A 25705-nucleotide genomic window follows, 5' to 3' on the forward strand; every position below is an offset into this window, starting at 1 on the left:
TTTTCTGTCAGCGTAGTATTTACTCTCACGGACAAATAATGAGTAAAAAACCGCAACATGCTACGACACCTGCAGTGGCGCTTATGGCGTCTAGGGGCATGAGTTACTTAGTTCTGCTTTAAGACTGACCAAAGTGGCTCATTTGATATTGAAGGTTGCAGACCCCGAGTATAAGGGGCTAAAGTACCTCTAATAAATGTTATTCCATCTTGTCAAGTTAAATACAAGTTTAGCATGTTGTATTGTACTTAACTTGGTAGGTACAATGTATTGAAGGTAGTGTAAAATAAAGCCTTTCCAAGCGAGGAAGTTAGTGTAAAAAGTTGGCGACAAACAGGAAGTAGTTTCCCAATCAGCTTGAACTTTACCTCACAGCGCCACCTGTTGGTCACTCCCATAAAGATCTGCACTGGCTTTTGGAACCATTCATTTTTGTTGTAAATCCCACTTCCACCTGCAGAGGGAGCTCCAGGCAAATTAAAACATCTTCACCAAAACAGTCCTAAGTCCCCAAAATGTTTTTTTCAGCCCTACATAGACATGACACATAAACATTTTTTTTTTTTACAGTTTAATCAACAGTTATGCAAGATGGAGAGCAAGCGTAACTGTCGCTAACTGCTCCGTGTTTGGTATTCTCTCCGTCACCACGGTCGTGGCATTGAAGCTAATTTACGAGACAAGGTGGCACCAGTGCTTGGAGAAACAATCGCAGCGATGGTGGTTTGAGTGAAAAATAATGAGCGCTTGAGGATAAAAAAAAAAAAAAAGAGAAGGCAAGGGAAGCGAGCCAAAAAAGAAGGAGAGGAGAAGAAGAGATAGAAGGATTTCCATGTGCGCCTTCGCTATTTCAGTCAGAGCCAAAGTGCGCTGTGAAAAGACCAGCGCTAACAATGCTTTAGGCCTAAGCGTCTTACGTGAAAGCAGGTCACCAATAAAAGTTTTCTTGAAAAGGAGATATAGGTCTTAGGAAACATTAAGGAAATAGGATTATAGTGTATTTTTGTGCCAGCTGCGTAACAGTAAATATTTACAGCAGAAACTGAACTTCGAGGCTTATGTGTCTGAAGTGTGTTGGTGAGTAATGAATGGAGCCCTCGTGGCGGAGACAAAGGAGGAAGTGTTCAAAACCTTATGTCAAACCGACCTGGAGTGAGGGCAAACTGTTCTTTTAGAATTGTTCCTGTCAACGACGAGGTTCTTAACCTCTTAACCCCCACCTGAACAGAGCACTTTTTCTCCAGTTTGGCTTAATCTAGAAGCCTCTTGAATAAATTAGCGACGAAAACGAGGATGAAAATGCAACAAAAAAATGACAAACACACGACATAAGTGACAAAAAACAAAATGTTACGAGAGTGTGATGGAAAAGTGGCAACAAAGTGACAAAAAAGCTTTTAGATTTGGGTAGAGCTAAACTGGAAGCCCTTGGTTAAGGCGGGCATTTCCTTGGTTGGTTACAAAGGCTTCGGTTTAGTCTACGGTTAGTCCTGGATATGTCTTGTTAAGGCGAATTGACTAATTCAATAAGGGTGTATTCAGACCAGAACATGCCTTTGGTCCCCAGATTTGTTCCGGATCAAATGCGGATGAAATTTTGTAAACATGTGTGTGACGATCGATGCTCCCATTGGACAGCACTGACCACAGCAAATGAAATATAAATGAATATTTGATATTATTATATTGTATTATGATAATAAAAGAAATGTGAGAGAATAAACCACTGACCATTAACCTCAGCTTCACCGGAGCAGCTGGAGGAAGAGTGTTTTGTGTGGATGAAGGGTCGTTTCTATTATGTCCATGGGACAAACTGTTGGTCTTGTCCCTCCTCTTCTTTAATGCGTCTCGTACTTTCATTTAAGTTTGACGAAGTTTTTCCCACTTTGACGCCGCGGCTGTTTAGAAGACGCTCGAAGCCCCTCTCCTTCATTTTCTCGCTAAACACAAACACATTGTTGTGTCTTTTCTAGCAGTTGTGTTAGTGCATCTGCCCAAATCTCCAGGAGGCCTCCTCGTTGCTCCAGGTCTGTCCACGGCTCATTGTTTGTAGCATCCATCGTAGTAGCATGTATCCTGGAGTTGTTTCGGATCAGCCGTGGTTTATATTCACACCTGAAGTGAACCGCACCAGAGTCCGTTTGGAAGCGGACCGAGACCACCTGAAAAAGTGCACCCGAATCAAGGGCACTTTGCAGTGTTGGTGATACTTGAAATGCCAAATATTATGTTACTTTTTGCTACATGAAAAGGGGTGGAAGTGTTAGCTGTGATTTCAACATTGGTGCTAGCTGGTTGTCAGTTGATGTCAGGGGCCCCTTTGAGAAGCTCACACAGTCACACAGCGGAACATTCCAGGTCACTGTATCGTATGTCATCGCAAACCAAAAGTGCCCCTCATGCTCATTTGAAAGACTTCTCAATGAATTCAAACCTATTATTTGGTAGTAAAGGAACTGACCCTTTCTCTGCCTGTCCCCCGATCACAGAACCCTCCGGACTGCAGCAAGGCGCGAAAACTGGTGTGCAACATCAACAAGGGCTGCGGGTACGGCTGCCAGCTGCACCACGTGGTCTACTGCTTCATGATCGCCTACGGGACCCAGCGCACCCTCATCCTGGAGTCGCACAACTGGAGGTACGCCCCGGGAGGCTGGGAGACCGTCTTCCTGCCCGTCAGCAACTCCTGCATGGACCGCTCCGGGGCGTCCACGGGACACTGGTCAGGTAAGGGCCACCGCCTCCATTCAGCCACGCCAGACCTTGTTTTCGCAAGTAACGGCATTGCTTGACTTTTGTTTTTAAGTCATGAATCCATCAGAAATACAAACTGGTTTTGCGATGCATTGGCCGGTAGAGCGGAGACAAAAATGTTAGGATTCAAAGAGTCATTAGCAACTCGTTCAGATTTGACTGATTTTAGGAGGAATCAACGCAACGGCTTTTTCAATCAATGTGCTGTGGTTGGATTGACCCTAAAGTGCCTCTCTGGGGTCGAGAGCCCCTTTAGGTCGACCTAACCAGAGACTATCTATGCAGAGACATTCTTGTAAAACATTGAAGAAAATATTTTACTTGTGGTTCATTTGATTTTCACGTCATGACAACATGGACTGTGTTTGGATCGATGTAAGAAATTTTGAACGTTTATTGGCTGTTCGCAAAGTTCTAGACTGTTTTTGAAGTTGATGGCTGGCCAGGCACGTCCAAAACACCTTCAACTGCATGTTTTGCCGACGTTTTCTGTGAATTGAGAATCTGTTTTTGTCCATTTTACACAATTAGTTTGCTCAATCGCTGCCCAATTTGTAGAATACTTCAGAATATCAACACTTTACTTCATTCCTCTGCTTTATATGATCTAATCAAACTTTGGGCATTAAAATTGCCTTCAAAAAGTTGGGTTAGTTGACATTCTGACACCTTTTTAAAGCCTGCTGGAACAAGCCCTTTAGAGGGGTGACGTGTCGAAGGCAAAACTACGCAAGACCACATTTTGATCTGCGACCGGCCTTGGGTTTGTGGTTAGAGTTGGTCATTTCTAAATATGCATCATCCACCCCTCCGACTACCACCAATCACTCACTCACCGGGAGCTTTGTCTAGTCAGAGTCAAGTTAGTCAAATTAGATGATACAAAGCATCACATCTGTCCGAGAAAAAGGCCTTACATGTGCGGAAAACACACCCAATGTCTGTTTATTTTTATGTTGACGCACTTGGGGGAGCTGTGTGTTTGGACTGATTCAAAAACGACTTTCCAAGAGCGTTGTCACCGACAGTATTTTGACAACCGTTGCGATATCACAGTGAAGTCTCTCTATCTGAACATTCTGATCCCAGAGGACATTGAGGGGCTGACTGGAGCCTTTCCCACTTCGGGCCTGAGGCGGGACGCAAGCCTGAACAGCGGCCAGTCAGCTCCTCAACTCGCAGTCATTAGTGGCTCTGTAATCAAATCAACTCGGGGGACTGCCCACGCTATAAAACGCAGTGCCAGACTCGCTGCGTTTTGTGCTTCCGCAGCAGAAAACAAAGTGCGACTGCGTTGGCTGTGATTCGGACAATGCAATTTCAGTTAAAGCTTTTTGGCAGGCGCCGTTAGCATTAGCAGCAGGTTTCTCTTTACAGCGCCAACAAACGCCGTGATGCGATTGGAAAGGACAGTCAACTCATGCATCCCCCCCCTTGTCGAGGGTACTAATGTGGCTTTTTTAATGTACTTTAGTCAACTTTGTGCTGGGACTTCTCATTTGATACAGTGAAGATGTAGTCAACATATATACAGTACATACCCCAACAGTTTTTATCCATGTGACATCAGAATGTTCTATGGCAGTTCAAAAGACTGGCTCTTTTTAATAACCCCAGCCAGATAACTCACAATATCTAAGACGCGATCGATAAAAGGGACACTTTTTTTTTAATTCAAGAACTCTAAAATTATAATGGGACTGATATTTATGCTTTGAAAAATGAGTATGAGGAGGCTGCAACCGTCTGCCAAATCATTTTTAGTGCATTTAGCTTTGACTTCAATGCAAAAAGCTTTCACTTGTGTCACCTGCTCCATTGTTTGGCTGATTCTTGTGTTTGTTCAGGAGAATTCTGGGTAAAAATGACTGAAATAAAAAGATCCGGCTCTTTTCACAATTGAGATCTGGTTCGAACCCTCGAGAGCCATTCAAAAGAGCCATGAGATGTCACATCGCTTAGACATGCCTTTTAGTCATGTGACTTTTGTTGTTATGGTGGCCATTTTGAATGCCGAAGTAGAATTGTGCAGTACTACAACATGTAACAATATCTCTACTCAGGATATAAAAGAAAGACAACTGATTGACAGTGGCATTTCAATGTACTCGTAATCATTGCTCAAGAAGATAACAGAAAAAACACGGCCCAAGAGACGCACGTTTACAGTATGTGAAGAAACCAGTGAGTCAGCATGCTACCGGTTAGCATTTAGCTTCACCAGCTCAGCTCTGACCTCTCCAAGAGAAAGCCCTGGACCACAAACAGCTAGTCAGTCAGAGCTGAGCTGGTACTGTGGTATTTCCTCAGTGTTCATAGATGTGAGCCACACATGTGTTTATTGTGTTGACAGTTGGTAACCGGTAGCATGCTAACGTCTTGAGCAGCTTAAACACTGACTGAGACTCTGTTGACATGACAAACTGTAAAAATCACAGAGAAAGGTTTTCTGTTTCCTGTCAATCTATGTCAATCAGTTGTCTTTCTTTTATATCCTGAATAGAGATATTGTTACATGTTGTAGTACTGCATTATTCTTCTTAGGTATTCAAAATGGCCGGGGGAACTATGTGTGATGTCATTGGAAACGCATGTATAGACATAATATATTAAGCCGCGATGCCCCTTGTGCTATCAGTGCAGTGACAATAACAAATCCATCCACAGCTGAAATTATATGAGTTTAAGGCGAGACACGGCAGGGGTAAATATAGATTTACAGTAATTTCCTCCCTTAACATCTTAGCTTTCATGTAAGAGTATAAAAATGACAAAACTTACCCCATACAATGATCATTTTGTGACGTTTTGTTGCCAGCGAGGCAAAAATATCCCAGAAGTTGCTACAACATCGCTTCACAAAACCGTCTTATCCTTGCACATTCGCTATAATCCAAATTTCCTTTCTGGGGGCCACCCTTACGAACGACCGGAGAAATGTTCTCGCGCATTCGTTACAAAACTTCAGGGCCTCACCGCTTTAGTAGCTCCTACGGACTCCAAACTTTCCAGTCTTGGACTCAACAATATTTTGAAGGATTTTTTGGACGGATTTTTTAATCAGTTCCTCCAGGATTTCGCAGGCAGTTTTTGTATTTATTGCGGGGCTAAAATGCCTGATTTCGTGGGCGAGGAAAAGTTGTGATTTTTTCCTGCGTAAAACAATATATTTTTGCATCAATATCAAACTTTTTTTTCTTTGCATTTTCAAGAATAGACTTAAAATAAGTGTTTCAATAATTATTATCAAAAAAGCAAAACTATGTGAATTTGCAGAGTTTACTTGATTTTTTTTGTGATCACAACCTTGTAATCTAACTATCTATTAATTCTAATTATATCACATCAAATTCCTTGCCTGATTTACTGAGCTTTAAACCCAAAAGAACAAGGCGAAATTTGATTTTTCTTCACTATTCACTTGCACATTTTTTCACTAATGTGCAAACAAAATAATACAATACATTAAAACCTCGATCTATCCATTATACAGATTTTTGATGCTGAAAATATAGGCAATTTTGACATTTTTAGGAATGTCATATTTTGATATGGAAAAACATAAAATCACAGAAAACTTGCAATACATGTTTTACTCATATATACAGTGCCTCTCGAAAGTACTAATACACCTTGAACTTTTGCACATTTTGTCATGTTTAGAACCATAAACATAAAGATTTTATTTTCAATTTTTACTGAAAGTTCACACAGAAGTACAACTATGAAGTGAAAGCAAAATGATACATGATTCTGTTATTTTTCAAAAAATAGAAAGGTGAAAAGTGGGGCGTGCATCAGTATTCATACAGCATTTTTTTGAGTGGATTAAATTACCTTTATAACATTCCTAATGACTGCAGAATGTTCACACCTTGCCGGTTAAATAGAGGCCACCTGTGTGTAATCTACTCTAGTATAATTACTACTTGTATAATTACGGCTGTTCTGTGAGGGCCTCAGAGCTATGGTCACTAAACAACATCATGAAGGCCAAGGAGCACCAGTGAGGTCAGGGATAAAGCTGTGGAGAAGTTTAAAGCAACGTTCAGTTATACAAAGATTTCCCAAGATTTGAACATCTCACGGAGCACTGTTCAATCCATCATTCAGAAATGGAAAGAGTATAGCACCACTGTGTGAACTTACCAAGACACGGCCGTCCACCTAAAATAACAGACCGAACAAGGAGAGCACTGGTAAGTCGTATCTACACAAATCTGGCCTTCATGGTCGAGTGGCAAGAAGAAAGTCATTATTGGAAGGAGGCCATAAGAAATCCAGTTTGAAGTTTGCCAGAAGTCATATGGAGGACACAGCTCCATGTGGAAGAAGCTTTAGAAATGCAAAACGTTAGGACGATGAGCAGTGTTAGGTTTGCTCCATACATGAGTGCACCATGAGCATCATGCTGTGGGGCTGCTTTTCCTCAGCGGGAGATTGTAAGAATAGTTGTGAAGATGGCTGGAGCCAAATACAGGGACATCTTTGAGGAAAACCTGCTGGAGTCAGCAAGAGAACTGAGGCTGGGGCGAAGATTCACCTTCCAGCAGGACAATGACCCTAAACACAAAGACAAATCTACAGTGGAATCGTTTAAAGTCCTGACCTAAATCCTATTGAAAATCTGTGGAAAGACCTGAAAACTGCTGTTGACAAACGCTCTCCTTCTAATTTGACGGGAGGTCTCGTCTTAATGTAGCTGTTCGTACTTCACAAACACGCAGGAGAACATCTCAGTGGGAGATAAAAACCTGACTCAGACCGCATTTATAAATGGTGAAACCTCTAAATCGGAGACCCGTGAGCTCCTGTGGCTTCGTACTTCGCATGGACCGTACACATCGGTGCTCCCCATCTCGCTAATGCGCCGTATAGCTCGACCACTCCAGCAATTATCACTGCCACTGTGAAGTCACTATAGGGGACCTTTGGGAGCGGATGTGGACTCTAGAAATCCCTATAATCTTCTCGGGCCCCATTCCCCCCCCCCACCCCCCCTTCACAGTAAATGCATTTCCGAGCAGTGTGACGCCAAAGTGCTGCTAAATAGCCAGCTGCGCTATCTGACCACTGTAGCTTCAACATCCAATTTCCCCCCTCCCTCTCTCCCTCCCTCACCTCTCCGCCTTCTCCACCGTAGCTTTTTTTCCACGCCGCTCTTCATTTTTATCCCGTATCGGTTGTGGTTTTGACTGCTGCTCTCCTGGGTTCCCCTCGTGCGTCTTATCTCCGGCGCATTCAGCCCGGTCTCATTTTGCCGCCTTTCAAGTGTCCTTCCCCCCCCCTCACCCCACCCCCCTCCCTTGCTATCTAACGTCTTTACTCCGCTCGGTGTCTCACCAGCCGGGGGCCCCTATGGATCCATATTGTGGCACCGTTGCCCTGAAAATAGCTCCCGCCTTTTTGGCATTCCAGTGCGGTCTCGTCTTGAGAAAAAAGGATGTACTGTACACTTTGATGATCGGGCTTTGATGATCGCATGCTTACCGAGCACACGCAACAACCGAGCACACGCAACAACCAAGGCAACCCGCGTTTCCTCCTTCTCAACCGGCTTCACCCGCAAACCTCTACTCTGGAAGCCATGTTATCCATTCTACTCAAGAATTGTTTTATCATACCGAAGCGATCAATACCTGTACTCAAATATATGTCATCAAGTACCAGAAAACAGAACAATAATGTGTGAAAGGTCTGCAAATTTACAATATCAGGTTCATCTCCAATCTCAAGAAATGGGTAAAAAACATTACTTCATCCTTAGGAAAGGATGAAGGAGAGTGTGTTTGAGAGTGCGCATGGGGACGACAGATGGAAATTAGGGCTACAGTGTGGCTTGTCCCAACCAAATAAACCAATAATAATAATTGAAAAAAAAATAATAATAATCATTTTAGAAAAAGTGGGGAAAACTAGGGAAGAAATGGGGAAGAAATTGGGCAAAAAAAAATTGGGAAATTTTTCCGTACCAGTAGAACCTAAACTTTTTTTCCGATACCAGACTGGTATTGTTTAAGGGTACCCAGCCCAAATTAGATGTTTTTAAACTACAACATAGTAACAGCCAAAGTTTGTATCGGATGGAACCGACAGGGCGGGTCCAGCGTATAAGCAGACCAAGCAGCTGCTTCAGGCCCCGAAGTCGTGTGTCACGGCCTTGTGTTTACCTCAGCACAAAGGGCCCTTCTCACTAATGTGGGGCAAGCACCTCTAACCGCACAGTTCTGAAAACAGCACTAAAGCACAGCAAGAACAACAAGAGGAAGCTTATTTCTTTGGGAATCATGCTGCTGTGAGAGAAGACTCGGAACATGGACATATCAGAGGATAGGCTTAAATTATCAGTCCTAACTTACGTGACGACTTGTCCTTAAATTGAAATGAGCGAAACCAACTTTCTCACAACAACTGGGCAAGTGAATGACAGGTGAATGACCCGACTCATTAATATGCATGCTTTCATGCATATTAATGAGATTGCAGGGTAGGCTGAATAAAAAAAAAGACTTGGGTTGAAAGATTATTTGACAGGTGGACCTTGTATTTAGAGCTCTGTCTCATAGAGCATCCTCTGCACTGATCCAGCCTCTAGTTAGTTCTCCTATCGTCCTCATTGGACTAGTACTGTGGTCTTGATGGACGGAGTCAGATCACCCCACCCCCCCCCAACCCATCTGCACCTCCCAGGTTTGGTTACCCTGTTCTAGCTGGGAGATCCAGTTTCCCCTCGTTCATGTAACCATGATGAATGATGCTTACAAAGACTTAACAAGCTCACAATCAGCAAAAACATCTTACTAGACACTCATTTTTTTCTTCTTCACAAAACGCTGCATATGCAATATACTGAAAGTGGACAAAACAAATTTCGTTTCACTATTAGAGTAAAAAAATATATAAAATCAGATACAGAGCTTTTAATGATGGATGAGTTCATGTAGCATGTGGACGCGCAAAGATAATTTTATGTAAATGTGGATAAATTAAGTCCGGTCCAGTGTAGATGGAGTTAATCTTTCAGTGAAATGATGTCCTGACAAAGACGGATGGACTTCCCTGCGTTAGGACTCCAGAATTACCACTGGATCTGATGTTTTAACTTTAATTTGAATGAATATTCTTTCCTTCATTTATGGCCGAGTAATTGTTGGAAAATCGTATCTAAAGTATCTCCTAGAGCTGTAGGTTCACCTGTTTGTCCCGTGCTGCTCCGTTCACCTCTCGAACACACTCTCCGTTGCACCTACTGGCCTTCATGTCCTTCCACAGACTGATCATTTACACAGTGGAAAGCCTCAATCCGTCCTGCTCGTCTTGTTAACAATGTGGACACCAACACAACAGAGCAGTGCTGGATTAGTAAGCCCACTTTTATTAGCCAGGAAGTTGCCCTTTCATGAACATTCTTGCCATGGAGCGTGCTGAATGCTAACATACCTTCAAGCAATGGAATCTGTATGCAGCTCCTATGATTGTGTATTCTAAAATGCCTGAACGCCGTTTTCCTCCGTCGGCCCAAAAACGTGCACTGTGAGCTCAAGGTTTGGTCTCTTTCCTCGGTAAAACACACAACATGTGGCTAATGCAGTTGTTAAGCGGCGAGCGACGGTGCAGCTCTTCATTGTTTTCTCTCCGATGGAGGATACAAATATGACACTGTTTAGTGGGCGTTCCCATGGAGACTGGCTGCATCATTAAACGCGCTCTCGCCACGCAGCAAGGACTGCGCGGCGTGTTCTGTGCAGGGTTTGCATGTTCTCCTAGTGTGTGGGCTTCATCCGGGTTGCTCTGGTATCCCTCCACTACAAAAACATGTACATTAGGGTCCCCATTGGTGCTGGGATTTGCTTAAAAAGGAGATTTTGAGATCTCAGTGGGACTTCCTGACTAAATAAATCGAATTAGTCAGTTAGTCAGATGATTTCAATATTTAATAAAAAAGTGCAAATGATGACAGGGTACATAACATAATTCTTACTTAAAAACAGCTGATATTTGTGGAATTAGGTCAGAGTAAATTATCTAAATGCATATTATTAAACCAGATTTTGGCCCGAATAGCCTGGAAAGCCAGCCTGACCTGCCTCATGTGTGACATACATGGGAAGACAGTCTGGGAAGATCAACACTAAACCATTGAGTCTCTAAAGAATGGAAGATTTGAGGCGCAGCCGGCGAAACATCAGCCCCAGCACAACTGTACGACACAATTCTCAATTCTAGTCAGCACTCTTGCCGAGGCAAAGTTCTAAAGCTGCTCCATTAACGTCTAACTCTGTTTCTGAAAATATAATCCCAAAAACTCGGGTCCAACTTTAGTATCCGTTTAGAGAAGTATAAACGAGCTGCAAAACCTCTCACTGCACAAAGTTAATCGCTCTGGATGCGCTCGTCGCAGCTGACCGATAAACGCCAGGACAAGCGGCCCACATAGAGACTGAAGCTGGAAGTGACGCGTCACAAACTCCCATCTCCAGTGCTGTGATTTCCAAAGCAAAACAGCTCAATCCTAGGCTGTCATCCCATGCACCTCATACATGGAGCAAGTCAGGCTGGCTTGCCAGGCCAGGTCCCGGGTTGTTAAATACGAAATGATTTTCCAATTGTGACCATTCAAATGACTATTTCGATTTGATTGGGTTTCATTCTGCTGGAGGATGAAGAAGAGAGGAAGAAAGAAAATGTGTCATTATACAATTGTACAACAAAATAACGTAGATCAGATGTTGGGTTTGCCTGAGCCGCTGCGACTCTGTGTGCTGCCATTGTGGGCCATCGTGACCAGTATGGTTTTGGAGGGAGGGGAAATGGAAGTGCCTGGAGGAAACCTACGCAGACATAGGAACGACATGCAAACTCCACACAGAAAGGCCTGGTATGGCTGGTGTTACGACCCGGCTCTGCTAGTTAAGGACGTAACAAAAACCAAGATGTAAAATGGTAAAATAAAGTTGTAATTTAATAAAAGGAGTGTAAAAGGTAAAATTAACCACGGAGTGACATAAATAACAAACAAAGGCTATTTACAAAAGGTTAACCAAATCAAGGTTACTAAAACAAGTGTACAAAACCAACTAGACAAAACTTACGAGTGTCTCCACAACGTGTCACAAAAGGCCTAAATAACAAAACGAGTGACAAACAAAATGAGACACAAACTAAAACGAGTGTTCCTGGAAAACAAAGTCATGACAGACACGAAGGAACACAGACACAAAAGCAAATGCAAATGGCGTACTGGTCACAAGGACCAGCAGCCTACCTAAACAAGAGTACAATTGGCATACTGGTCACACAGAGACCAGCAGCCCCGAATGAGCCATGGTGGAGTCCTTTTATAGTGGCTGGCACAGGTGGCTTCAACGAGCTCTCCAGGTGTTGAGCTGCTCCCCCAATCAGGCGGCCAGGGCCCCAATGCGCTCCACCAATCGCAGTTCAGGACCACAGCAGCAATATGTACATGGAGACAACAGGTTTAGGCCACACTGACAAAAACATACAACAAGGAGGGAACCAGGAGGCCTGGGGCCGTAACACTGGGCATCTAACCTAATAAGAAAAATAATGCGTTAATCTTATATAGCACTTTTCCAGACGCTCCTTACAGCTGCCCTGGGGTAGACTGACGTAAGCGAGGCAACCAGTCTGCCCCTCCGACCACCGCCAACCACCCATTCACTCACTAACTTCACCCAAGTACCAGCCCGGCCCTTTCCTGCTTAGCTTCGAGATCTGAGCAAAGGCGGTATGACCTTTGACCTTGGAGCTTCTTGCTGTGAGCCAAGAATTCTAACCATTCAGCCACCGTGCAGCCAAGTTCCACGCTACAAGTTCCAGGACACTTTTATTTCGACAAAGCTTCTCAAGCAGGCATCTCCATAGTACAAGTGTTGGCCGTTGCCTCTCGTCCAGGGCCTTCTGAAAACCTTCTGGACAAGGAGCCTCAGCGCACACATCTGAAATAGGGCCTTTAGTTTGCTGTATACTACATTCCTCCAGCAACAAGCCTTATATTGACTAATTCCTGCATTGTTATTTTTATAGCAGAAAATCCTGGTCCCACTTCACTGCGTATCTCTGTCTGGTTGGCCCACTTTCTCTTAAGAGTGTCCCCCTGGAGGCGAGGCGGCGGGCGGGTTGTGCGGGCAGGCAGCCGAGAGGAGAGGGTGCTGTACATTCGGCACACACAATGTCATCCAATGAAACGTATAGCTCTGGGGGAGAAAATCAAAGGCCCAAATGAAGCCATGTTGGAACTGCGCGGGAATCTAACTTGGATTTGCTTAATGGTTGAAGCAAATAGAAAAGTGCCTGTAGGGTGAAGTTATTTTGTACTAATTTCAAGCACATCTTGACTTACACGTCGTTGGTTAGACATTGTTTGTGCGCCGCGATGGAGTGATAAGCTTTGTCAGAGGTCGTAAGCTTAGAAAAGCACTTCCTGGACACAATTCTAAAGTCGCATAAGTTGCCGCTGTGAGTTTAGAATAGTTAATAATAGAAGGTTAGCGCCCTCTTTGGGTGAAACAGATCACCAATTGAATTGAATGGGCAGAGAGAAGTGGTTTGTTGCTTCAGATTATTCACAGAGAGGACATTAACGCTTTTAACCTGGCAGCTGAACCCACTGTGATCATTATGTGTCAATCATATTTGCATGTGTAGCTTTTTTTTTTATTTCTAATGCAATTATAGCTACAGCTTTCATTCTGTCCCTTTTATGTATGTAAGATTTATGCAGGCCACGTTGTAGTTTTCTAGATTCTGAGAGCAAAATATACAGTTGTGCCAATAAGTTTTTTTTTTTAACCATTTCTCAAAAAATATGTATAAAAACACAAAAAACTTTTTTTTTTCACTCATGGTCAGTGATGTTGGGAAACCATTTATTGTGATTTTCAAATCACCATAAAAACATTTTTTTACCAGAATTTACAGGAACTGGAGACCATTCTTCTTTGCCAAGAAGAATGGTCCACTTTACCATTAGTTTATACAGAAGCTTCTCCACAACGACCACAAGAGAAAAGCTGTCATTGATGCTAAAGGGGAAATACACAGTATTAGGAACTGGGGTGTGTTAACTGTTCAACAGGGTCATTTTGGTATTTTATTTTGTTCTGGTGATTTGAAAAGTGCAAACACACATAACTTATTGACACAACTGTAAGTATGCGTAACTTCCGTGGTTCATTCAACACAAGCTAATCTACTAGCTGCTATTGCTAACATTAATGTGAATTTTAAGAGTCTGCGCACTGTAAATTGAGCATAAGTGTGAACATTTACCGATCTGCGATTTTGTATGTGGGGCCAAATAAGTTCATTTCCCTCAAAGTGAGCAGGGACTCGGCAAAAGGTCCCGGATGCTGCTCCCGCTTCTATCTTCAACCTTGAACCAGCTGAGATTCTGTGAAATAATCCAGTTTCTCTGGAAAAAAAAAAAAGTAAAAAGCTCTTTATACTCCGCCTCGGATTCTGTCCCCCGCCTTCTCATTCCCTGTTTCAATTTTCCATGTAAGTTTTTGATGAGGGCCTTCATCTGAAGCTAATGCAATTAAGCTAGTTCAACGCTAATGCCCAGCTAGCTAAAGTGTCATTTGGAAGACGGCTCAATGTATTTATGTGGTATGGCTTTAAAGGTTTAGTTATTAAGTTATTTGAAATTGTAGCATCGTTTGTAGCTTGTGTTGTCGTGCGTGTGTTTTAATGGTTCAATTATATGAAAATTGGGGTTATCCTGAGACGCAAAGAAAAGTTGCATGAATAAAAAATAAACCTGCAAGGCATGTTTAAACTTAATATAATGAATATGCAAATTTGGGCACTCCAGCAAAAAAGGCAAAAATAATAAAAATGCAAATCACGCACCCAAAAAAAAAGATATCTTGCAATCATACAGATACAAGGGTTATTGGTTATTGCTTAGTCAGCTGTTAGCAAGTGTTCTGCACGTATTTGGTGGTACCATTACTAAAAGTTGAGAAAGAATAACTTCATGTTTTGATCAGCTGAACCAGGATGTGTTTACAGAATTTAACGCCATCCGCTGGCAGCAAGGGGAATCAAGCATGCTAAAAACAATATATGAGCCTCCATTTTGACCCAGGCACATGCTGACAAATCCACAGCGCATTGGTAAATGTAAGTTTGTGCGCAGAACGGCTCTGGTGGTGGTTTAAATACAAAGTACACTTTTGGATTTGCGATCTATTACGCAACACTATGTGCCAAATGAATGAGATCAGCTGACGACCTTAACATCTTAAATAACCAGGTTATTCCATCAATAGATTTCTTCTTCCCTGACGGCACAGGTGTATTCCAAGATGACATTGCCAGGATTCACGTCACAATATCCCCCACTATAGTTTGGAATAACATATTTTCTAACAACCAATAAGGTATTTGTGTAGGCTCTCGCTCATCCAGGTGTTTTCTATTAAGGTAGAGACTCTAACCATAAACCAGGTCGAAAGATCTGTACAATCATCTGTATTATGATTGGAGACATGAGCCTACATAAACTAATCTGTTAGACAAATTCTGGCATAGTATTCTGGGCTCTGTTAGGGATGCCATGTGAATGCAACTGAAGATTAGTTTTCACCGATGTCCCTTGGCGTCTTATTTTCTTCCGACACAGTTGTGCCATGATCCCCCACCCCTTACATTGTCCATACACCAACCATATCCCTTTAACCCCACACCCTAACCATTTAAAAACTAAAATCTCAGCTCAATACAGCCAACAGAAAAAGCCCCATTAGGCATTTCGTCCATCGAGAATTTGCGGGGGCGTGTTGGAAGAAGAAATGAGGCTGTCCCGTGATGGTCTGTAACCGACTGTCAGCAGATACTATCCGTTTTTAGACTACAGATTTTGTGAGGGGCATGATGCATATATGGCAAGGGAGGTTTAGATAAATCAACACATCAGCGCACTGCGGTGTTTTGTTTAACGAAGAGAATCAGCTGGATTGTGAGAGGAGAGCTCTTCTGTGTTTTTGAGTTGTTGGACTCACTAAATTGGGCTTTATCCCTCTCGCACATTTTGTCACAAGTGTCATGCTTGATGTGCACTGTTTCATCAACTAGCCTGATAAAAGTGCGAACTTCTGTGTGCCAGGAAAAGAAATACAAAGACGATGGTACTCTGAGAACAGATTTTACACGCTCTAAGGGACAGCCATGGCATATGTGCACGCACTGTGTGGCTGTCAGGCTTGTTCTCGGGTTTGGGTGGCTTCAATGTAGCGCGATATTAGACCGCCTTACGATCTCCAGAGTTGACCATCTGTCATTTTTGTGGGATCGTTTTATCATGACCCAAAGCACCTCTGCACAGTCGACTCTTTTCCTTCTACTGTCAGTGTACTCATTTGGCTGCTACTCTACAGTGCACATATACGACCAGTCACCAGGCTCCTCAATCCGGAACTTTTAAACCCAGCATTCTGTGTCTAATTCAACAGTACTCATATCGGTGTCTTTCTGCTCTGTGCGTGGATCCCACCGTGTGTTTACTCACCTGGACCGTGTGCGAAGAAGCAAGTGTGTCCTTCATCCTTACTGTTCTGTCAGACGCCGCTTCCTTCTCATTTGTCTAAATTTAAATCATGGGGCCGTGTTCACGAATGTGTCTTTGAAAATAAAAGACTTGTCCAAAACACCAGTGAATCTCAGTTCCTCATTGCTTCAGTAATAGTCTCGGCATGTTATCACTTTAGCAAGACTCTTGTTGTGAAAGGCTCGGACAGTGACAGAGCATCACATTACAGACACTATCAAGCATTTACCAAACCTAGTTTTACTCTTTTACGTACTTCTATTGCGTTTTTAATGTATAGAGTGAGATTGCTGTAGGTCTAAGTATTGCTGTGTTCATTATCACAAAGTTGCATAAATTAGTATATTCATTCAATCTTTTACTTCTTCACTGTGTACTTCAGGGTCGATGTTGTTCTTAACAGGTTGGTGGGGGTAGATAGAGGAAACCTGAGCAGACTAATAGTTGTCCCCCCAAACTGCGAGAGTGCGTTTGGTTGGTGCAAATCCACCTTTAAGACTGTGCTGGACCGTTGGCGCGTGCAAGTTTATGTTCTCCAAGAATGTCCCATGAAGACTCTTTACTGCTTAATCCGCTCGTGCAAACGTTCCTCGCCTAATTGGTCGTATCGTAACTGCATAAAGTCGAGGAAGCTAATGTTCTGATCAGTCAGACCCTACCGTAATTCTAGCTCCAGCAACCCGAGATCCCCCATTACTTACTTTGATCCGAACACAGTCACCGCCGCCCTTCTGCCTGTTGTTTTCTGACAATTTGCCGCCACCGCTGACTCCGCGTTCGTTTGGGCAAGGCTGGAGCCGGCGCAGCGCCGCGGCAGCAGCTGCGGCAGCTCGCAGATACAAAAGGGGAAAATCCAGTCTTCATGTGGAACAATGGTCCGCCTGATCAAAGAGCTCATTTGCACGGAAGCTTGCGTTCCTTTGAGGTTGCTCAGATAAAACGGCCTTATGAGAGAATCTAAAACGGGCCTGTGCCATTTTAAACACGACAAAAAAAGACTTTTCCGACTTCCTGAAGTTGGACGTATAATTGGAGTGTGGGATTAAAAAGGGCAGCGCTGTGTATCGTCTAATGTCCATATCGCAAGAAGAAACAACATATATCGCACAATCACTGAAGTCTTCCATCTGACAGAGAATTATCTGACGGGTACATTTTTCTGAATACATATAGTGTCCTGGCTTTCAAAATTTGATCCCCTCAAATGTCTGCAGTTTTCGCCATTTTGAATCATGGTTTCAAATGTATATCTAAATGTGTGGATGTAATATTGTTCTGATTCAAATGCCAGCAATTTTTGGAACATGTCAAAACAAAAACGAAATTACTTGTAAATGACTGCTATGGGCATTTTTTGTTTCATGTAATGAAACCAAATCACTCTAAATGGTTTAAATTTAGAGTTTTCAATCTGATGCTAAAATAGAAAAACAATATTTGAAAGCACAGCTTGGGTTTGGGGCATTTTGAACTGGACATAGATTACGATGTGTAACACATGGAAATCTGATCATATTTGGAGAAGATGTGAAGCTAATCTCTCAGGATAACGGCCTCTAACCTTTTGGGCTGTTCTCACACCTCTGCTGACAACAGGGCTCATTTACATGTCTGTAAAGCACAGGGGGGAGAAAAGGCAAAAAGAAAGAAAAATGTGCCATCAAAGAAAAAAAAAGAAGGTTTGCAAACAGGTAATATATAAATAAATATCTCTTGCATAATTTCACTTCTCATAGAGCTTACCTCTACAGCAACTAGCAACACAAAGACAACTAGCAACATTATCCCAACACACACACATTTGACCAGAGGGAAAGAAGAACACACACACGGTCATTAGTGCCATGGACAATGACTACGTTATATTATCCGTAACCTGCACACACGGATAACGACCAAAAACAAACAACTACACAAATCCAACAAATCCAATCAACCATGTTACACCACGTTAGCTTACTTCACAACAATGGCCTCATCAAAAAGGAAACAGACACGATGACGCAGCGGCCACAAGCGAAAAAAAGCAAACTTGCACTCACCCGTCTTCAGAGCTGTCTTAAAACACGCTGTGATGGCAAGGAGTTGGCTCGGGAAACATAATGGTCAGCAGCCAGGGCATCATCAGTCGCACTGGAACAGTTAGCCTGGAAAAGTTCACTGGTTTCACGCAGAAAAACTAACTTCTATAGTAGTATTCCAGCGTTGGCAGCAGCGCAGGACCTCCGTCTGACACACATTATTGCATAATAATGAAGCCACACACAATGACACGCTCTTTCTGCTACAAAACAAGACTTTTTCAGCCTGAGAATTTTTTGCTTTTCAATATACCAATACTGTATCTAAAACATGGTGAGGCTTCTACGTGATCTCATCTGAACGATTCTGCAAAAAAGTGAATGCTCGGAGCAGTGCTAGAGCTATAGTGGTCATCAGCAATAGAAAAATAGTCAGAAGTCACAATAGTAGGAGTAGTAGTAGTACAGTAGATGGGATGAGCATATGACACAAGTCACATCCAAAGCGCTTCACACATGAAAGGGAGGGGGGTTCATTCACTCCATGCTAAGCTACATTTTTAGCCACAGTTTCCGATGGGGTAGACTGGCTAGGCTACTTTATTCCATCAAAAGTTTATTTTGTAAGGCGCATTGAGTTGCCTTGTGTACGAAATGCGCGGTATAAATAGAATAGAATAGAAAAACTTATTGTCTACCATGCACAATGATGGCAGAAATTTGCATTTGGCTAGCTCACACATTCGATACATTTGCCCAGCAATGTAATAACAAAGTACATAATACATTCAAATCATTCAAATCAGTTTATTGCAGACGCAGCAGATTCACTTCATTGAAAGAAAAGGAAAAGGAACAGGCTGACTGAACGACAACTTATTCAGCTCCTTGATGGCAAATTGAACGAAAGAATTCCTGTGCATACAATGCGTTCCAAATTATTATTGTCTTTTTGTGTCAAAAAGGTTTAAAAAAAATTATGGTAAAAAAAAAAATGGTATTGTGTCTCGGGGCTCTTTGAATCACTGACACTAATCTCAGAGACCCATTTAAGGAAAAACTACTGAAAAAGGATGTTCCACTTTATTGAGCAGATCATCATTTTCAGGCAATATGGGAAAGAAAAAGGATCTCTCTGCTGATGAAAATCGTGATATAATTGAATGCCTTGGTCTAGGTATGAAAACCTTTATTATATTTTAATTTTTACTTTTTATATTTCATGAAAGATTAAGATCATCTTACTGTTAAGAGATCTGTGGATGATTCAGACCACACTCGGGTTTGTGCAGATAAAGGCACAATATGGACGGTTTCTGCCAGACAAACACATCAGATTAAGAGAACAGATGCTACAAAGCAGCAGACAGGTATTTGGCGACCATTTTCAGTTAATTACAAGCTTTAAAATGTATTGAAACGATGAGTTGCATAATAATTTGGAACAGTAGATTTTGAGGTTTTTACTATATTTATTTTTAAAAAAAATACGATTATCACTGGGAGATTTTTTCAACCACATTTAAATGATCCTCTACCAGTTAAAGACTTCAAAATTATGCTGACTCTCATTTGAGTTGACAATTTAGAAAATCTTAGAAAAATGTCATTTGCATAATAATTTGGAACGCAGTGTATTAAATAAACTTGCCTTGCCGTGCCTATGGATTTCTTCTTCCCTAATAGCACAGGCTTGTTCCAAGATGACGATGCCTGGGAGCGCGAGACGTCATTTTCACACATGGATTGGTCGACTCACAGTCCAGAACCCAATTCAGAATCTTTGCTGGAGAAGACTTTGCACAGTGGTCACTCTCTCATCAAAAATACAAAATCTTGGTGAAAAATGAAGATCTTTTGACAAAAGCTTATTAAACAACGAAATATATGAGCGTGTGACATTTTTTGTGGTGAATTTGTTTTCTTGGTCCTGGCTTTGGTATCTAAATTGGAACTGTCGAAACCAGACGTGGAATCAAAAGCTTGCATTGCACACTGATTGGATGTTGTGGCTACAGCGCCAGTGCCGTACAGGAAGTAATTACAGCTAAGCAGTCTTCCCCAACTTCATAACCTCACTGCTCATGAACGCACTTTGCTCTCCACTCAGTTCCTCGTCTCTCCGGCTTCTCCTGTTGCACTTCCACGCTCCGCTCTCATCCATTATTCATTGGGTTCACTATACATCGCGCGTTATTTGAAATTCCACTTGACATATTTGCGTCGGGCGCCGGTGACACAAGCGGGGGAAAATAAATGCGCCGATGCCCCGCGGCTTTGTAGTTGAATGAAATTTTCGACAAGCGTTGTGATCTAATTAGTGGGAGGAAGACGTACGGCCTATCCATAATTTTGATCCAAGGAATCGCGGGCCCCATTTCTTCTAATGTGAATCATAGCCATCGCCGTTATATAAGGCAGGCCTGGGAATATTTTTTTCAGTTCAATTTTTAATGCTTTTAGCGATTTATATTCAAGCCATGCGCGGGTACACACTAGCTACTGTGTGTCTCTCTCTCTCGCACTTTTTTTTTTTTGTTGGGGGGGGGGAGGGCCGTTTTTATGAAGCTCGTCTAAAAAGGCCACTCTAACTGACTCATTATAGCGTTTATTATGATGCATGAAGCGGAGGCGTGTGAGGAATATCAAGACCTGTCTGTAATCCTTATAAGCTGAACCCAAAAGTGGAGAAAAAAAAGGAAAAGTGTCCTAGATAGTATCAAAGATGGGATGTTTTAGCGGACGTGATCTCGTTTTTTGAGGTTGCGACAGGCTGCGTGGTGGTAAAGTTTGGAGGGTTGATTCGCAAAGAGTGTGGGAGATTTCCTGTGCAGGGTTTGGAGGTTCTTTCTGCGTTGGTGAGACACGTTTACTAAATGAATACATTGGAGAGCTACTACTTTGACTTCTCCTTGGATCATTAGTAGCCGATGTGTGCGTCAAACATGTTCATGCTATGATCAGGTGGTGCCCAAAGACAAAAGGTAACCTTAATGCGACACTGCAGGTGAATAGAAAACTCTGTTTTGGGGCATTTTGAGTGGGACATAGCTTGTGAAAGTGTCGTCTCCAAAGTTTCCAACAATGTGTAACACATGGAAATGTGATAATATTTGGAGATGTGGCAAAAATCGGCCTCTAAACCTTTGGGCTGTTCTCACCTATCTTGGAGTGACAAATAGGCTCATTTAGAAAAGCCATCCCGCTTTAAGCTCCCCCTGTGGTGTCGTGTGTGTGGGGTTTCAGAGTTCATTCACTCAAACGCACATACTGATTGTATTGATTCACAATAGGCGTTTGTATAAAACTGACTTTTGTGGCATTTGTTCACTAAAGGATGTGTCAACAATGCAGCGGTACCTCCTCCCCAAACAACAAAAGGAAACAGGACGAGCGTTTTCTAACGTGGAAACAGGCGGATGTTTTGTTGACACGGCGAGACATCAAAGATGGTGGTGCTTTTGCTGAAGCTTTTTTTAACGCTGAAGCTGCCGTGGCCAAAGTGTCGTCCTGTCTCTGTCCCGCTGTCGATGCTTTGCTATTAAGGCTCTTCATGAGGAAGCGGCGCCACATAATCCGTGATTAATAAATCCACTTCCAAACATGTTCGTTGTAACGTCCACGGTTCAGCTCGTCTGATACAATCTCTGTGATCCAATCCATCCAACACAAGCCGGTGTTTACCCAGTATGTAAATGCACACAGATAAAGTCACGCCTCGACTGCACGCTCTGAAATCTCCCTAAACAAGCTGGTTTGAACCTAAAAGTTTGCGCTTTTAAACTGCAAGCTTTTTTTACTGCTAGCTTTAAGGGGCTAGATGAAAGTTAGCCCTTTTATACTCACTACTGCCACCTCAGGTCATACGTGTACCTGCAGCTTCTATATTAAGCTCGTGCATGACGGCACTTCGGACCCGAATTAAAACCTTTTTGAGTGACAGTGCAGGATTTTAGAGGCAGTTGTGGTGAACAGGTCTGAGCTCATTCTACACATTAGGACATGGCTGGAACATGTAGGGGGAGAAAAAATACTTAGTTTTAACATTTTTAAACTCCGTATATTCCCTTTAAACATGGAGAGGCTTCTACGTGACTTCAACTGAACGATTCTGCAAAAAAGCAAAAATCTTCTTTTGCGTTTTTCTCGAAGCTTGGGCTGCCGACTTGTGTCCCTGGTTCCATTGACTGGGCACATATTTTCTTGGCCACCATTTAGCTTGAATCACAGCATTGTTGGCTGTGGCGCTGTTTCAATAAGCTTCTGCAATTTCAAAAAGATCCAGTGTTGTATTGATGATCGGAGAGTGTGACCACTGCGCAGACACTTTCCCAGTACATCCTAAAGATTCCCAGTGAGGTTAAGATCTGGACTCTGTGGCGGCCGATCCATCTCACCCTTTCACAATGTGAGCCCAATGAATCCTGACATTGTCTTCTTGGAATCTGCCCATGCCATCAGAAAAGGAGATCTCCATTGATAGAATAACCTGGTCATTCAGGATGTTCAGCTGATCTCATTCTTTGGGCTCATAGTGTTGCTGAACCTGCACATCAACCCCAGATCTGGGGCCTCATTTATCAAGCTTGCTGCGCACAAAATGAGGCCAAAACTTTGCGTAGCCGCTCCTCTGCGCCAAAGTTGGTATTTATAGAAAACAAACTGAACGTGAAACATTGCGCTGCTCCACGCAAATTAAATAGCTCCCGTACTAGGTACGCACTTTTCAGAAACACTGCTGAGAGACGGGAGAGCAAAGACATGACTGGTTTGAGGAAGTCAGGTTTGGTTTGGTTTGAAATGGTTTGAATTTACTTTCTTCAGCAATTACAAAGATTAGAATGAAATAAGCAACTTATCACGATGTTTGTGAATATTGGTGCGCACATACATGCACGCTCGTACCCGTGCACGCTCGTACCCATGCACGTATGCGCACTGGCGCTAAAGCCTTTTAAACGGGAAGCAGGAATGACCCCGTTGTCCTGTGCTTTGAGTCATCTCTGGACATAAGTCTGACCAACTGGGTTTAGGTCCAAAGCTCGGGTCACATGCCCTTCAGACGAGGCGTCTTTACGCAGTGCGCACCGGCACCGCGGCTCCACTGCGCACCCTCCTGAGACACCACCACTGACCTCTCCTCACTCACTCCACCCGGACACTGACCGCTCCTCACTCACTCCACCCGGACACTGACCGCTCCTCACTCACTCCACCCGGACTCTGACCTCTCCTCACTCACTCCACCCGGACCGAACCGCTGCTTCATCCTACACAGAACATGACCTAATGTACAGCGTGTGCCGCTTGGAGTTGGAGTTCGACTGAAATGCTCCACAGTTTATCGTGTTTTATTGGCAAATCCAAATCTTGCTATTGGCAAGTCTAGCCGACACTTAAGGCTCTTCTCTACGTTGTAAACATTTGTTTAGAAAAGTTTTATTGATATTTATATGTAGAAAGATGCCAATACGTGTGATCAGAGAAGCAGAGTTCACTCTTCAGTAAATCTCCTCGAGCCCGTGTCGTCTCCGCTCGAGCTGCGGCAGCATTAGCCCCTCCCTCTCTGCACCTCGCCTTCGGTAAAACCCACTCATTATCGCCTCATGTTTAGGGAAATCTCATTCATAAGTCACTTTGCATTGCCTTTTATGGTCAAATGGAGGCGGGCAGAGGGCGTGGCGTGAGGTCCGCAGCTTTCTGCTCCAGGTGGAATCAGCGAAGGAAAGATTGCGGTCAGGTGTGCGTACCGGCGCATACGCAGGGTTTTATCGATCGGAAACAAACTTTGCGTATGATTTTTTTTGTTACTTTCCTACGCACTTTCAAAGTCAGAGTCTCACGCACAGTTTGATAAATGAGGCCCCAGAACAGTTAGGCGCATCCAGGTAAGGTAAAGGATACCTTTTTTTTCTTTTTCTGCATTTGACTCGTTGGTTAGAATCCGTGACGAGCCATCTTCCGATTCTGGACCTTGATTGGGATCTGCAGTGCCATACTGGACTGTCATGGTGTGCACAGACATAGACAGAGAATGTGCAAACTCTGCCCAGAAAGACCCACACAACATGGGAATCGAACTTGGGACCTTCTGGCTACGGAGCTAGAGTCTGTTTACCGTCGATTCACGTTATATTTTGTTTTGCATCACTGTATTGTACCCACAGCCTATGGAAAATCTCATTACAGTGTGACACGGTTTACATCTAGGTTTACACATGCAAGCATTTACGAGCAACAAAACACTTGGATTTTAACACGCTGATCTCTGCTTTGCCAGCCCTCTCCACTTCTGGTGGGAGGAGATTAGCTAAGGCTCTCATCATTCACGTTTTTTATTGTTTTCCTTGGATCCTTTCACCAACAAAAAGAAAGCACCCTCCAGTCTTCCGTTGTTTAGCCCGTGTCCCAACTCTTTAGCCCTTGTCGGAGCGGGCGTGACCTTGGAAATGGGCGGCCGTTCGACCCGTTGCCCCCGCGCTTTAGCCTGACAGCGTGTGGCTACAAGGGGTGCAGCCCGAACGATCGAGCTCGGTGACCCCCGTAGCCAGTGTCCCGCTCGCTTCGCCCCCCCTCCTCTTTGGCTCGGCACAGCCTTCAGATTAAGAGGCTTACAACGTGGCCTCCGAGCAAGGACGGGCACGGAGCTGTCAGTCACGCGGGGAGACCACAATGGAGACCAGGAGAAGTGAATTATGAATTATGGAATACAATATTGGCCCTAAGAGGGTTTGGCATAACCTAGTTGTATATGGGGCACCGACAATGTGCTTTAAGTCGTTGCCAGTATTGTGCTGTGGAAGATTCGGCAGCATAATGTGCACGCAACCACTGCAAATATTTCAAGGGGGGGAGTGTTTTTGGTTAGACAGTTGGCAAGAGGTAGATGTTCTTGCGATGTCCCTATGAGCTATGGCTTGCTAAATATAAAGGAGGAAGATATGAAAAGAAAAAGATGCGAAAAGATATATAGACAGAGAGAGCGATACCAAAAGAAAATGAAATATTGATAGACTGCATGAGACATAAGCACATAAAGCAAGAAACCTAAACTAATGTAATCGAATGCAGGGGCCACGACCTGAAAAGTTTGGAAACCACTGCATAGTGCATCAAATGCATAGTCTAGTGCAGTGGTTCTCAACTGGTGGGTTGCACAACTGTTTTCAGGGTTGCGAGCGTTTCCCATAAAACTTTTATTTTGATATTTATGTACAGAAAAAGTATAGAATCACGACTGGAGTCTGTTAAAATGACAGTTTTTTTTGGCTTATTTAATGTATTCAACAATCATTTTGAAGGAAGAGACAATATTTTGAATTATATTTTACAAGTACAAGTCTGGCCTATTACA

The 25705-nt window shown here is 43.1% G+C and overlaps 1 protein-coding gene across 1 annotated transcript in view; it reads left to right on the forward strand.

The window, feature by feature from the left end:
* fut8b (fucosyltransferase 8b (alpha (1,6) fucosyltransferase)) overlaps positions 1 to 25705 on the forward strand; it is a 140359-nt gene that overhangs the window by 79545 nt on the left and 35109 nt on the right. The window contains exon 5 of the mRNA XM_079572740.1: positions 2493 to 2730. Within this exon, the coding sequence (XP_079428866.1) occupies positions 2493 to 2730 (238 nt within the window). The remainder of the gene's footprint in view (positions 1 to 2492; positions 2731 to 25705) is intronic.

Source organism: Gobius niger, assembly GCF_951799975.1.
Source record: "Gobius niger genome assembly, chromosome: 15".
Classification (NCBI taxonomy): domain Eukaryota; kingdom Metazoa; phylum Chordata; class Actinopteri; order Gobiiformes; family Gobiidae; genus Gobius; species Gobius niger.